The sequence below is a fragment of the Aulonocara sp. 'chitande type north' Nkhata Bay genome, linkage group LG11, assembly GCF_057382095.1.
Source record: "Aulonocara sp. 'chitande type north' Nkhata Bay isolate Kocher_YH1m ecotype deep benthic linkage group LG11, A_spYH_male_GT1.1, whole genome shotgun sequence".
NCBI classification, from domain to species: domain Eukaryota; kingdom Metazoa; phylum Chordata; class Actinopteri; order Cichliformes; family Cichlidae; genus Aulonocara; species Aulonocara sp. 'chitande type north' Nkhata Bay.
In genome coordinates this window covers 17,540,767-17,557,381 of record NC_141354.1, presented here as the reverse complement: position 1 = coordinate 17,557,381, position 16,615 = coordinate 17,540,767, and the positions used below count along the sequence as shown (strand labels likewise).

The window sequence follows — 16,615 nt, the reverse complement described above, 5'->3', positions numbered from 1 at the left end:
CAGAGACTGCGCATACCAGCTAGCTCCTGTGTTCACTGAGATATTCAACATCTCTTTATCTCAGTCGGTGATCCCCACATGCTTCAAAGAGTCCATCATTGTTCCTGTCCCGAAGAAACCCCACCCTGCTTCTCTCAATGACTATCGCCCTGTAGCCCTCACCTCAGTAGTGATGAAGTGCTTTGAACGCCTGGTCAGAGACTTCATCATTTCTTCACTACCAGACACACTGGACCCACTACAGTTCGCTTACCGTCCAAATCGTTCCACAGACGATGCCATCTCTCATCTCCTCCACACATCACTCACTCACTTGGACACTAGAAGGGGGAATTATGTTAAAATGCTCTTCATAGACTACAGCTCTGCATTTAATACCATAATTCCCTCCACACTCACCACCAAGCTGGAGCATCTGGGACTCAGCTCATCTATGTGTCAGTGGATCTCCAACTTCCTAACTGGCAGACCACAGGCAGTAAGGATGGGCGGACATGTCTCAGCCTCCACCACTCTCAGCACTGGAGCCCCCCAGGGGTGTGTTCTGAGCCCCCTGCTGTACTCTTTGTACACATATGACTGTGTGGCCACTACCAGCTCCACCACCATCATCAAGTTTGCTGACGACACCGTCGTGGTGGGCCTGATCTCTGATAACAACGAGACGGCCTACCTGAAGGAGATTAGGAATCTGGAGAACTGGTGCCAGAGGAACAACCTCCTTCTAAACGTCAGTAAGACAAAGGAGCTGATAGTGGACTTCAGCACTAAGCAGGAGAGGAACTACCAGACCCCCGTCATCAACGAGTGCCCAGTGGAGAGAGTGGACAGCTTCAAATACCTCGGAGTTCACATCACGCAGGACCTGTCATGGTCCTGTCACATCAACACTGTGGTGAAAAAGGCCCGACAGCGTCTCTACCACCTCAGACGCTTGAGAGACTTCCAACTGCCCTCCAAGGTGCTCAGGAACTTTTACTCGTGCACCATAGAGAGCATCCTGGCGGGAAACATCTTAACCTGGTTCGGGAACAGCACCATGCAGGACAGACGAGCTCTAGAGAGGGTTGTGCGGTCAGCTGAGCGCACCATCCGCTCCGAGCTCCCTGACCTGCACTCAATCTACAGCAGGCGGTGCTGGACCAAGGCCAGGAAGATCGTGAAGGACCTCAGCCATCCCAACAACAGACTGTTCTCTCTGCTGAGGTCAGGAAAGCGATTCCGCTCCCTGAAGACCAACACAGAGAGACTGAGGAGGAGCTTCTTCCCGCAGGCGATACGGTCTCTCAATCACACCACCACACAGTACTGACCCACACATACAGTTCTTACACACACACTGGACTTTCTGGACTTTGGTTTTGCACAACACTGGTCACTATATTCTTCATTTCCGGTTAATACTTGTACAGCTGCTGTTATTGTGTATATATTTATTTATATTTAGATTTCTTCATACATTCTTATATAGTTCTATATTGTGTATTTTGTTGTACAGTTATTTTATTTTCAACTTTAATTTATATATTTTATCTTATTCTTCCCAGTTAAATTTACCCTTCATTCTAATTTGTGTTGTACAGTTATTTCATTTTTAACCTTAATTTATATTTTATTCCTTCCTAGTTAAATTTACCCTTTTTAATTTTTCATATTTATTTCCTATCTTATTCATAGCCTTTTCCTTTTTTGTTTTCTTTAGGTCACGAGCAGTTGTCCAAGCATTTCACTACATATCGTACTGTGTATGACTGTGTACGTGACAAATAAAAATTTGAATTTGAATTTGAATTTGAATTAATAGAAGAGACAGTCAGAGGTAAAAGGTTACACTTTAGAAAGGCCCACGTTTTCCATGTAGATACATTGTTGCAATAGTAGTACGTCTACATTAGTATTTAAAATCTATTACAACAACAGAACCTTACCATTTGAAGTATATTTTATTATTGTAGTACAAAATTAATTCATCACATTTTATGTGGAATATCCCTTTTTTTAGGCTTTGCATGTAGTTTTTGCTTCTTTCTTCTGGTGCCATTGATGGTTGTGGACTCTAAAATAGCTTCACAGCAGAAATTTGAAGTATACACAATAAAGCATCTACACTTAGAAATAGAGGCACTATGAATCCATCACTCTGCTATTTACTCTGGTTCATAATACATTTAAAAACACATAAATGCATGTTCTTTTTCATGGTTTTTCTTTTACACACTAACTCACCCACTTACAGATACATGCAGTAGCCTGATTTCTGTCACCAATCAAGCTCCATTTTCCAACCAAATTAATTCTTTCTAATTTGGAGCTTGCAGCGGTCAACCCCCCGTGGCGCTGATACTGAGCTGTGCCCGTGTGTGTTCATGCACACATATGCTTTAATGTCTGCGTAAGAAGGCGAGCACATTCTACAATAGATCTTAATTGAGAAGACGGACTGCAATCAGTACGTTCTTGTAGGAAATCATTAAATCATTTCTTCCTCCCCTCTCCTTTTCTTTTTCGCCTTCTTATGGTGATTAGCATGGTGATGATAGCATCCTGATTATGTCCATCAGAAAAATCTGACATCTGTGTTCTCTCCAGTTCTATTACTGAGGAAATTAAAAGTGAGAAGAAAAGAAGAAAAAAAACCTTGCAAAGTCCCCTAATTACTGTAGTGCATTTAACTGCAGTGTTCTTAAAAGTATTAGAGTTGGGGTGCATGTTATACTTGAGTGTTGCTCCTGGTGAATTCAGTTTTTCAAATTCATGTAAATACATGTTTGTGCACAGAAACAATGGTTTTAATTTAGCTTAGCAAAATTATTTGACACCCAAAGTACTCTTTTGGGTGTTTTCCCCCCAATTAAATTTTTTCCCCCACCATTTCTCATATAAGATTGTGGACTTAGCCTTGTGTATTGGCTGAAATATTCTTTTGATTTGTCGGATAGAGGGTTTTTATTGAAATAAAATCAAATGAAGAATCTTCTGAATCTGCTTTGATCTGAAAATAGGACCTGCATTCTTCAGTAAAAGCTCTTGACTTTCCAGACATAAAGAAGCCCTACTGGAGCAACCTTGACTCTTAGGACTTTAAATTTCCGATATGAAAAGGAAAAATACAAAAAAAATAAATAAATATAGGATGTAAGCTGTGTATTGTAGAAGCTCTGAAAGGAGTGCAGGAGTGAAAAGAGTGCAGGAAGAGACAGGAATGTTAATGGCACTTTTATTTTATTCAAAGCCAGCGGCTATCATTCACCAGAAGCTTCAGTGAGCCTTCACATTTCCTGTTTTTCTCCTTTTGCACGTTTTAGTTTTTAAGGTGTTGATCTGTGTCATGAAATCAATAATTAATGGACATTATGTTCTGTGAAGTTTGTATGTTCGTGTAGCTGCATGATGGGTTAATTGGCGATGCGGAGGTGTGGACGTGAGCTCGCTTTCTTTGTTAGCGCTGTGAGAGAATGGTGACCTGTTCTGTGTGTATCCCAACTTGTTAGAAATCCACTGCTGTGTTATAGCATATCCACAATCACTAATAGAGTCACACTTACAAATGAAACATTCAAAAATCAGCATGTTATAATAATGTTACCTCCTTAATGTTTTCCCATTTGTGTCATTAGGAGATGGCCAAGATTTTGAATCATCCACGCGTCTATGCCTTCCTCCACGTTCCCGTGCAGTCAGCCTCTGATAGCGTACTGATGGATATGAAGAGAGAATATTGCATTGACGACTTCAAACGAGTGGTAGACTTCCTTAAAGAAAGGTAAGGCAGTATATGGACTCCCAGTTGACTGATTATGTCTATGAGTGCAAATGCATATATAAGCATGTGACTACAACTACAAACTCGGGACATATTAAAACTTTCACCTTCATAGGGATACACACACTCTCCTCCTCACTTGTTACTCATTATATACTTGAACAGGAACAGTGTGTCGTAAGTCAGCGGTCCCTGGGCCATGGACCGGTACCGGGGTGGGAGACTTGAGGCTCGGGTGTGAAATTCATGGTTTTCAGGAGTTTTAGCGTTATTTTTTCATCCTTTTTATCATTGACTCTGTTTCCCTGGGTCTTTTTCTGTGTGTTATGAATAAATCTCCATTTTGTTTTGGGTACCGGTACTGGTTTTATTAAGTTGTATTCATCCGTGTCACCGTAAAGGCTGGTCCGTGAAAGTATTGTTGGACATAAACCGATCTGTGGCGCAAAAAAGGTTGGGGACCGCTGTCGTAAGTTATCAGAACAGCTCATAGGTGTTGGGAGAACATCTTTCTTTTTGGCTAGCAATGCTGCTCTCTTTCTACACTTCCTTCCTTATACTTCCTTTAAGGTATAGATACAATTTAAAATGGATCATTGCTTTTTAGCTGAGAGTTGATGAACTGTTTTTGGTTATGCAAACTGTTGTCTGCCCATCTTTGTGCTCAGATTCCTTATATTGCCTTAATTATCCTACTGAAATATTTAAGGCACATTTTCCAAGCAGTACCGCATCACTTTAGTGTCTCTTAGGTTTGGATGATTTGCTTCATAGGCCTAGATGTGCTATTATCTCTCTTTGACATCACCACTGGCCAATGACATCTCTGCCAGGCAACAGAGAATGTTATCCTTCCTCTATAATTCAGTAGTATTGTGGAGGATGGAGAACAACAACCAGTATAAAGTAACATGCACACGTTGACTTACACTACAAATTTATTGATCAGGCCCTAGGTGTTTAACACAAGTGGATGGATATCTGCTGAACAGCTAAAACACCATTAACACTTGGATCTTTACTCATTTACCTTAGACCTGGTTTTCCACTATATGGTCCATTTATGTATGTTTTTAATGTATTGTTCTAGTATGTAAAATATCTCTCCCGTCTGTTTGGCACTCTTCACTTGCTGTTCACACACAGCAGTTTAGCACAGCAGTGGGGTTTTTAAAAAAAGAGAGAAAACGTAGTATAAAGCGTTTCTGAAAATGCGGGCAGAAATCCAGGCGTGAACCTGTATACACGGACACACCCCAGTGTGCATGTCAGCCTCCAACAGTGTACTGATGCCATTAATAGATGTGATTATTGTTGCTATGGCTCATAAATGTGAGGCTTTTACAAACCATACTTTTCTTTTAGCTGAAAAATGTACATATTTGAATAGCAGCACTGATCTGTTCTTTTCTTCATGTCCTTTTTCTTTACTGTACGACTCTCTTTCTGTAAGCTCTCATTTGAAACGACATCGCTTTACAAGGTTAAGCATTTCCAACTCAGAATTTACTGGCTGCAGCACCATTTGAATGGTTGAGACCAGATTCCTGGCATACTTTGCACTAAAGCAAATGTTCCTTTAGCAAATACACAGTGTGACCTCCTCACACAGATTTCAAGAGAAATGTGTACATCTCTGACATGGATTAAATATAACCACATAATGCACAGATGTGACCTCTGACATTGCCAGAAAGATGCAAAATTAATCTTTCAATATATCGAAGATAATCTGTCATAGAGTTTGAGCATGAGCACTGATGGCAGCGCATGTCAGAGGGGTGAATAAACATAAAACTGGCGCTATGATAATATATAATGAAGAGATTCATGGGAAAATCAGTATGTATTCTAGATATGCCCTAGAATGCTTGCTATTAGAACATATTTTTAATACGCTGGCATGTTATTGCTCTTACCACATCATAACCTACATTTTCTTTAGCCTGAGTTGTTTGGCATGTAGGAAATATGTAAACACATGAATATACAACACATGATTCCAGTTTGTTATTGTGAGAGTTTCAAAGATGAGAAGGGAGGAAAAAGCAAGCACAAGTAAGGCCTAATCTCAGGATCGACATGTGTTCACTCCAATAATATTCAGATATATATAGATATATCTATATATTTCTTTACTTGTATTCTTTTTTTGTAAAGTTGAAGACCTTGTTTCATTATAATTTGATATAATTTGATCATTTTCATTTACTGCTTCAAGATGGCGCCGAGTATGGCAGCCTCGTCGCGAGCTCCCCCAAGCAACGGCTTTCTTCTGTGTTTAATTTTACTTTTCCTTTATTTTTTCACGAGCAGCACTTGTCTCCTTGTGTACGACCGACAAACCTTACTGGACATAAAAGACGGTCTTTCTTATAACTTTCCGGAGTTCAAGTTTTGCAACACGGACGCTCCGTTTGCAGACCCCCCATTCATCTCACCTGAGACGCCTTTGTTCTCTGGCCCTGGAGGCCGCAAACGCCGACGCAGAGGGAGAAGATCTGGCGTTCTGGTTCGACTGAGACGGCGCACTTACAGACCACCGTTACCCAGTTTATTACTGGCTAATATGCAGTCTCTGGAGAACAAGCTGTGCGAGCTTCGGGCACGGATCTCATTCCAGCGAGAGATGCGGGACTGCTGCGTGATCTGCCTCACAGAAACCTGGCTATCGGACAAAGTACCGGACTCCGCAATACAACTGCCGGGGTTCTCTGTGCACCGCGCGGACAGGTCACAGGATCTTACTGGGAAAAGCAGAGGCGGTGGTGTGTGTTTCATGATCAACAACAGCTGGTGTGATTATGCGAACGTGCACCCGGTCAAATCCTTCTGCTCACCGGACCTGGAGTACCTGATGATTAAGTGCCGGCCATTCTGGCTACCGAGGGAATTTACAGCAGTGATTATTACGGCTGTTTACATTCCCCCACAAGCCGACACTGACCGTGCACTCAGGGAACTGTACAGCGCGATCAGCAGCGAGGAAACCGCACACCCAGAGGCAGCGTTTATCACAGCCGGAGACTTTAATAAGGGAAACCTGAAGAAAGTCTCACCAAAACTCCATCAACACATCCTTTTCAACACACGTGGAAACCGGCAACTCGACCACTGTTACACCTCTTTCCGGGATGCGTACAAAGCCCTCCCCCGCGCCCCATTCGGCCAATCAGATCACCGCTCCATCCTGCTCCTGCCCGCCTACAGGCAGAAGCTGAAACAGGAAGCTCCAACCCGGAGGGCGGTGCACTGTTGGACGGACCAATCGGAGTCTGCGCTGCGGGACTGTTTTGATCACGCGGACTGGGAAATGTTTCACGTGGCCGCCAGAGACATTGATGAATACACAGACTCAGTCTGTGGATTTATCAGGAAATGCGTGGAAGATGTCGTCCCATCCAGAACAGTCAAATCCTTCCCAAATCAAAAACCCTGGATTAACGGAGATGTTCGCGCGGCACGGAACACCGCCTTTGCCTCCGCGAACACATCGGACTACAAACACGCACATTACCAACTCCGGAAGACGATCAAAGCAGCCAAACGTGAGTACAGGGACAGGGTGGAACAACAGTTTGACAACCCTCGGAGTATGTGGCAGGGACTAAACACGATCACAGACTTTAGAGGGAAAACCAGCACACCGCAGACCACGGCCTCTCTGTGTGAGGATCTAAACGTATTCTACGCTAGATTCGACACAGCGAACACCATGAGACCGGACAGTGTGCGCACCGCGGATGACGTCAGTGCGCACACTGTGTCTGAGGAGGATGTGCGGAGGTGCTTCAGGAAGGTGAACGCACGCAAAGCTACTGGTCCGGACGGGATTCCCGGCCGCGTCCTCAGGGCATGCGCGGCTCAGCTGGCTGGAGTGTTCACGCACATCTTCAACCTTTCCCTCTCTCTGTCTGTAGTCCCAGCCTGCTTCAAAATGGCCACCATCGTCCCTGTACCCAAATCCTCCACCATCTCCTCATTGAACGACTGGCGACCTGTAGCCCTGACCCCCATCGTAAGCAAATGCTTCGAGAAGCTGGTCAGGGACTTCATCTGCTCTGCACTACCCGACTCACTGGACCCTCTACAGTTTGCATACCGCCACAACAGGTCCACTGATGATGCCATAGCCCTGACACTACACACTGCCCTGTCACACCTGGAGAAGAGAGACACGTATGTGAGGATGCTGTTTGTAGATTACAGCTCAGCATTCAATACCATCGTTCCCTCGAAGCTGGACAGGAAACTGCAGGATCTAGGACTGAGCAGCTCCCTCTGCAGCTGGATCCTTAGCTTCCTGTCTGACAGACGCCAGGTGGTCAGACTGGGCAGCATCACCTCATCCCCCATCACACTGAACACTGGTGCTCCACAGGGGTGTGTACTGAGCCCTCTCCTGTACTCACTCTACACCTACGACTGCACAGCCACTAACAGCTCCAACATCATTGTGAAGTTTGCGGACGACACTACAGTGGTGGGTCTTATCACCAACGGTGATGAGACTGCTTACAGGCAGGAGGTCAGCGCCCTGACCCACTGGTGTCAAGACAACCATCTCACCCTCAACGTCGCAAAGACAAAGGAGTTGATAGTGGACTTCTGGAGGTGCAGAGAAGTACACACCCCCATCACCATCAACGGCGCTGCTGTGGAGAGAGTGAGCAGCTTCCGGTTCCTTGGCGTACACCTGGCTGAGGATCTTACGTGGTCAGTACACACAAACAAAACAGTGAAGAAGGCGCAGCAGCGCCTCTTCTTTCTCAGGAGACTGAAAAGATTCGGCATGAGCCCCCGCATCCTCAGGACCTTCTATCATTGTGCCATTGAGAGCATCCTCACTGGATGCATCACCACCTGGTATGGCAACAGCACCGCCTACAACTGCAAAGCTCTCCAGCGAGTAGTGCGGTGCTCTGAACGGATAATTGGAGGTGAGCTTCCCTCCCTCCAAGACATCTACAGGAAGCGGTGCCTGAGGAAAGCGGGGAGGATCATCAAGGACTCCAGTCACCCCAGCCATAAACTGTTCAGACTGCTTCCATCAGGAAGGAGGTTCTGCAGCATCCGGTCCCGTACCAGCAGACTGAGAGACAGCTTTTTCCATCAGGCCATCAGACTGCTGAACACGTCATAGACACCTCAGCTTCACTACTGGAACTTCAACATTATGCACTCCACACTGTATATAAATGCCACTTGTTTTGCACATATTCAACTCTGTATATTTTATATATTTTATTATTATTATTATTATTATTATTATTATTATTTTATTTTATTTTTTTACTATTTAATTTGTAAAAATGTGTACACACACACACACACACACACACGTAGGAAAATATTTAGTATACACATCCAGAAATGCATACACTATTATATATTGTACATATATTTATTAGTTTCAGGTTGGCCATTCTTGTATTTTGCTCGTTTGTGTTGTTGTGTTTGCACATCTCTGTTGCTTGTGGGGCTCGCACACAAGAATTTCACTCGCATGTGCTGTGCCAGTGTGCCTGCACATGTGATGTGACAATAAAAAGTGATTTGATTTGATTTGATAACTGCGTCATGTATAAGCCAAAGTCAGCTGAGAAAATAAATCTGGATGATTCATTTTACGCATTCACTCACACACAACCATCTACAGTTAGGCCTGTAGATATTTGTACAATGCTGCATTACATAAAGACTCGCATAATAACCGCGTAAATAAGTAGAAGTAGACTTTCAGTTTTAATTCAAGAGGTTCAAAGAAAGGTATTGCTTGAAGTCTTTCTGCATATTCATGTGATACAAAGTCACCTGTTTCCAGAGGCTTAAATGTGGACAGTGTACTGACAAGCAGTTACATGCCTGAGTAAAACCTGTTCCTTCATTGTCCTATGACAATGGCAGATAAAAGATCTGAAGCTGATTCCAAGTATTGAACTAGTTCACTGGTTCTCTGAATTACCAAGATGTGGTGATGAAGAAGGCGGAAAGACTGGAGATTGTTTGACTGGATAACCTCAAAAAATGAGAAACTTTAGTAGTTGCAAAATCAGTAATCTGGACCAATTTTTAAAATAATGAATGGATTGACCAGCTTAGTAACACTGAAAGACCTGAGAAACCACAGAAGATGACCAACGTCAACTACAGTATAATTATGTCCTTGGTTCAGAAAAGTCCTTCACAACAACTAAACAAGTCAAAAACAGTACCGAGGAGGTATTCATCAAAGTCTTCAATCAAGAGACGCCTTCTTAAATATAAACACAGAATCAGCTTCTAATCTGTGATCACACTGAAAACCAGGAAGGCCAGAGTAGACTTTGCCAGAAAACGTCTAAAAGAGCCGGCACCGTTCTGAAAACCGCACAAGGTTCACTTTTACCAGAATGATGGGAGGAGAAGAATATGAAGAAGCAAAGAAGACACTTGATCATCTGAAGCATAGCACGTTATCTGTCATGGTGGAGGCGATGTTGTGGCATGGTCACGTATGGCTGCAAGGGGAACCGGGTCACTAGTGTTTATATGATGATGTGACTGCTGATGGAAGTAGCAGGATGAACTCCTGCTCAGATTCAGCCAAATGCTGCAAAAGACAACGTCACAGTGGGTTCTAGACTTTAAAGGTCACTGATTGCATATTTATTGTCATCCAAGTGTTAAAAGCAATCATTATCTTTAACATTATACTAGTTTGCTGGATTACTTTTGAAAACTTGGGCTGTAATTGCTAAACAGTGCCAGAACTGGAAATGTCTCTCATATCTTGATGGTTTGATTTAAAATCCACTGTCCTGGTGTAAAGAAAAGTCCCCAAAAATGTGACTTTTCAAGAACAAATCTTGTGAAATTAAACTGTACCTTTAAACACTGTGTGCATTTACGGGCTTCACAGAACCACTCCCATGTTTTTTTCCCTTCCTCACATGTCCATATGTTATTGTGTCTTTGTGTACATGTGATACTTTCTGAGTCACTGTATCTCTTTGGATACAGTGACTCACAACGCACTTGCAGGTCTTGTTTTTATCTCTGACCACATCTCCCATTTACACTCTTTTCTCATCCAGTCTTTCCCACAGTCCCGTTGTTTTCCCTCTGGCCCTCTGTGGATACCCTGCTGACATAAAACACGAGCCCCATTAGTCTGAAATTCACCTTTTCTCTGTTCTTTTAGATACTTTATTTATATCCAATATGTGACCCCATTTCCAAAAAATAGTTGATATGCTGTGTAAAATGTAAATGTAAACAGAATGCAGTGATCGCCAAATGTCATAAACCTACCCGTTCATAGAACATGCAAAACATGTCATCAAAAGTTTAAACTGAGACATTTTTAAACTTCTCCTTTTTTACTGAAAATGTTAGCTTATTGTATTTTATGGAGGCAAAAGATTTCAAAGATTGGGACTGGGACATTAAAAGACTGGGACAGGTAAGTGGTACTAAAAATGTTTTACAACTAATCAGATTTGTTGGCAGCAGGTCAGCAACATGATTGGGTATAAAAAGAGCGCCTTAGAGAGGCAGAGGTTCACTAATCTGGAAAACAAAATACTTCTCCAAGCAATTTCAGAATAATGTTACTCCATTTAAAACTGTTAATACTTTGAATATGTCTTCAGCTACAGTCAATAATATCATTAAACATTTTGAGAATCAGGAGAAATCTCTCTGTGCGAGGTACAGTACGAGGATGCTTTTGATCTTCAAACACTCAGCCAGCAATGAATTAAAAGCAGGCATGATCCCATCATGGAAATCACTGCAAGGGTTCACAAACACAAATCACTGTCTGTGAACCCAGTTCACTGTACCAGCCAAAAGAAGCGAGACCAGCCAGCTTGTTATCAGCCTTAGAGGTTGCATTAATGCCTGTGGATCTGCAGCTTGCACATCAGGAATGGCACCGTCAATGCTGAAGAGTCACAGGTTATACAGGCTTTAGAGCAAGATATACTCCCATCCAAATGGTGTCTTTTTAAGGGAAGGTCTTGCATATTTAATCAAAACAATGCAAAACTGCTTGCGGCACCTATTATAACAGAATGGCTTCATGGTAGGAGAGTCCAGGTGCTGAACTTACCTGCCTGCATTTAAGAGCTTTCATCAGCTGAAAACATTCGGCACACCATGAGACAAAAAATACGACAAAGACCCAGAACTGTTGAGCAGCTTTAATTGCATTTCAGACAAGAATGGGACAAGAGAACTCTTACAAAAGTCCAGCAACTGGTCTCCACAGCACCCATTTGCAGATGGTTTTAAAAGAGGAGGGGGTCCTGCACCGTGGTAATCATGGTCCTGTCCCAATGTCTTTGGGGGACATTGTTGCCATCAGTTTTAACACTTTGCAAAAAACTTTTTTGTAAATTTAACCTCGCATAAAATTTGGGTTTGAGATTTAGAAGTCACATTTACAAGTTGTATTCTGTTTCTTTTTAGGAATTGGTTGTGTATTGATCATTTATCTTTCTTTCAGGTCATTTAAAAAAAAAATAGATACAGTAAATGTTTTGCATTTTCTAATTTAAGGCATAAATATCTTTTGCGTCAAGGTTTTTGCTTTCTCCTTGGCTCGTTTTGTGGATATACCACAGTTTTTGCCTTGTCTCTGGCTTTTTCTTCTTTTTTTCTCTTTTCTGTTGTTGTTTTGTGTCATTTAGTAGAAATCCTAATACAGTGCCACTAATCTGTCCCCCCTACAAAAACCCCCCCACTGTGGTAAACTGTCAAGGAACACCTAAAGAGACCTTTCCCACAAACACACACATATTTACTCTCCACATACTGGCCATTAACTGTCTTTTGTGTGAGGCCCTGACAAAGCTCTGTGTGTGTGTTTGTGTGCGCGGGTGTTTTCTGGCTACCAGTACATAAACATTCAGACACAAATGGGCGATGTTTGTTGTGTGAAATCGATACCAGCACACATCCAGTGGTCTAAACTGTTTGGCTGCAGCAGTAACATAGATACGGTTCATGGTCTGGGAGAGAGGCCAGGACTTCAGACAAGCCAAAAACGCACCCACTGTGTTCGTGTTCCTGCAAAAGGAGAGAGAGAGTAAGAAGGCGCAAGAGTAGGCATGTGTAATATATGAAAGTTTTTTGTATGCGTGTGTGTTTGGCATGCGTTAGTTCCTGTAGTGATGTTTCAGTTCATGGACGCAACAAGTTGATGATGAGGCAGAGCTGGTATCAGCGTCCTCCTTCTTGTTTTTTTTTTGGTCAGGAAAATGGTCTTTTCAGGGAACTTTGTGAAAAAGGACAGCTTACGCAGCTTATATAAATAAATATATTGGAAACATGATTGATGATAATTTTTCATTTCAAAATACATCCAAAATGGTTGAATGGTTGTCTCCATTAATAAAGTTGTTGCTAATTTTTGATGATAAAGTCAGCCCACATAAAAAAGGTCAAAACTATATTAATTCTTGTTTTAAATAAAATAAATAAGTCTGTTTGTAACAGTTTTCTCCTCTGAATTTCTCTTTCAAGTGCTAAAGCACATAAAAGAAGGCTCCACACATGCTCTGTGGGAGTGTTTGTGTATGCATGAGTCAGGCTGTTAATGTAGATTCTCACAAACAGTCCTTTGTTGAAGCATGTGAAGTTCACCTCACAGAAGGAGACAGGCGTCTTGCCCAGGTGTGTTTGAGGTCACGGCTTATCTGACTGACACACACAGCAGGAGACAAATGTTATTTCTCCTTACAAACAGCTTAATGCCAGCAGCTCTGCAGAGGTCACGAGGGGTCACGCTCCTGCGGCCCTCTGTTATCATTGAAAACCCGCACGCGCGCGCATATCCGTACATGACACGTTAGACCTTTCTCCTTGACGCTGTTTACTGCTCAGGATCCCGAACCCCATTAGGAAATGAAGGGTGCATACCTGGGGTCGAATTGTTTTTCTCAAGGAAATTCTTTTGATTTTGTTTTGTTTTCTGCAAAATGTTTTGCAATGATTTTGTGTCGATGCCATTAAAGTGAGCAAAATTGATTCCAAAAGCCCAATAAGTTTGGCTGAAAATGGAAACGGTCAAGTCAAGATCAGAAATTAATTATTCAGCACCCAGGCTCATCATTACAGTTCAAAACTGGCTATGAAATTTAGAAATGTCTTTAAAAAGCAGGAGGAACTGCAACCTCTGTTGATCCTGCGTTAGCATTATATGAGAGGTTATGACTGGACAAAGAAAATGGCAAAGGCAATATTCCTTTGCTAAATAAAATCAATTACCTTTTAAGAATATTCTATCATAATGGACCATTTGGTTCACACTGTGCTTACTGTTTGCACAATGCATTAAGTTCCTGTGGAAGCTACAGCTGAACAGTGTTGACCTCCAGGGTGAAAGCACAGTTTTTGAATATTAATCTTTTGCAGTATTTTTGCAGCCTGTCCATTCTTTCACTGCACATTCTCTATTCCAACTTTAATATTCAGCCCAGCTTACACTACAAATGGTTCAACCTTCCACTAAATTTATCCAAATCTGCAGAGAAAAGAATCATTCCGTGTATTCTCCTTTGAATAACACTGGAGGTAATTTTTGGTGGTTTTAACTTAATTGTGTTCTTCCATGAATAATTCTAACAATCAGTGGAATGATTGTTTCATTAAAATAGTTAATTTGCTCTCCTTTTCTGGTATGGACCTTATTTTTCCCCGCTCTTTTTTCTTTGCTTCCATCAATTAAAATCACATAACTCAGTATAGTCTTTATGTAATGCTGTATGGAGTAAATCCTGTTATGGTGGAATTAAGCCTTTACAGAATGAGTGGATGTGGTCAGAGGATTTTCTACAGTTGTTTTATAGTTTGTTAAAGTATTTGGTTGATTTTTTTCCCTGAACTAGTCTTAAGGATTAAGTGTGCTTTAACCACTGGGACCAAAGAAAGGGCCAGGAATAGAATGGTTATGCCCCTGTGAGTAGAGGATTAGTTATTAGATTTATCTGTGCAAATAAAAAACATCATGCTGAAATTTAGGGCTAGTTGGTTTGAGGAGAAAAGAGAGGCGGACGGCGTAAATATCACTCTACCAAACAGTGATGAATGATTGCGTACAACTGTGCATCGAGTGGCACCTTCTGGGGTTTCCTTCTAGGTTGATAGGCTGGTTTCCCTGGAGGTTGTGTGTTCCTGACCCCTTAAAACCCTTTTAGTATAAGGGCATAGAGGTCCTTGTTCCAATTTGCATGTCTTTATGGCCAGAATTGTTCACATTAAAGTAAACTATATTATTTATTTGTTTCAAAGCTGTGTGGCCAAAAGAAGAGCAAACGACAGCACAACATATTCAAAATAAGGTGATATTTTGTGTAATTTTACGTTTGAATTTCCCAAAAGAATAAGGATTTGGATAGGTCAGCAGCTGACTGATTCAACGACCCTTGACCTACAACGTGACCTATGGAAACCTATCAGTCCCATTTAAGCACCTTTTAAGCGTTTGGCCTGACCCGCTTCACTCCGTTGCTTCACTAATTTAACTCCCTGAGATGTGATTCATTTTTTACATGAGCTGCATTCACCTCACATGCTGCTGTGACTATAATCTTTACTGACCTGAACCATTACCATAACAGAGCCAACTCCAAAACCCATTTACTTTGTTTTTCTTTAAATGCAACACATACTCATGGCTGCATGAGGCTGAATTTACAGATGTACAAAAAGAGCAAGCTGACAGTCACTGAACCTTTTAGCATACGATTACGATACGAGCTTTCATGACCCTAGTACTATCTAGAAATCAAAGGATTTTTTTAAAAGCCCGGCTGGCGAATCACGGGAGTGAAATGCATATCACGTATTCATAAAATAATTTGTTTAAATCTGCCTCTTGTATGTGGCACTTCAGTAAATAAGAAGTAATTTTCTCTTATGTGTAACAGTTGATTCAGAGACAACAGACGGCCCTTCAGTCTAAACAGTATTCGAGTAATGTAATGTAATGTAATGTAAGTGAAACTAATATAGCAGACAGCTGCAAGGAAAGATTTGGGAGCTCTTTGGAATTTCCAGGTCTGATCTTCATCTGACAGTTGTAGACAAACACAACTTGACTAATCTTATAACACAAAAGACACCTGCATACATACGAGAAAACTTCTGTAAGGCTTTTTGTGCTGGCTTATGACAAGAACCAACAGCCAACCAACAATTTCTTTCGGTATTCATTCTTATAAAATACATCAATCTTTTCTATCTCTTCCAATATGATCTTTTCCTTTTTAATAAAACACTGAAACTCTTCAGTGACTTCACAGCTCAATAAATGAGTTGAGAATGTAACAGTAATGTGAGTTAGTCAGAGACTTGATCCTGGGAAAGTTCTAGTAGACCCTGTTTTCAGTCAATGCTTTACTAAAACAATCAATTTTATTGCTCAGCAGTTTTTTTTTCTGTTAGTAATGTGCTGGAATGTGACGCCAGAGTGGCGCTGTGACGCCTGATAAACTTTGTGTGTCTGTATCTTGAGTGCAGCGACTCGCAAACAAACGGCTCCAAGACGCTTGTGTGTCCCGTATGCGTGGCTGTCTGTGTGTGTTTGTTAGTCATCTCTATTAGTCACGAGGCGAGATAGTTATGTCAAACCTCCTTGGGTTACAGCAGGACACATGCATCAGTAGCGTGACTACACAGTGTGTTTGTGTGTGTATTCTGGAGACAGCCTCTTGCTCTGTTTGTTGTTGAAGATACCTTCAGTAGTTAACGCACAAGCACTCCCACAAGGGTTTAAGGTATCAGCCTGGGCTAATGTTTCACTGGAAGGCGGGAGGTGCAGGAGATCCCTGAAGGAATTGGAGAGAAACAAAAAGCAAAAAGCAG

The 16,615-nt window shown here is 41.9% G+C and overlaps 1 protein-coding gene across 2 annotated transcripts in view; it reads left to right on the top strand.

The window, feature by feature from the left end:
• The window catches only part of cdkal1 (CDK5 regulatory subunit associated protein 1-like 1), a 259,083-nt gene that overhangs the window by 154,078 nt on the left and 88,390 nt on the right, over positions 1 to 16,615 (top strand). For both annotated transcript variants that reach the window (XM_086310824.1, XM_086310823.1), the window contains exon 10: positions 3,618 to 3,763. In XM_086310824.1, the coding sequence (XP_086166950.1) occupies positions 3,618 to 3,763 (146 nt within the window). The remainder of the gene's footprint in view (positions 1 to 3,617; positions 3,764 to 16,615) is intronic.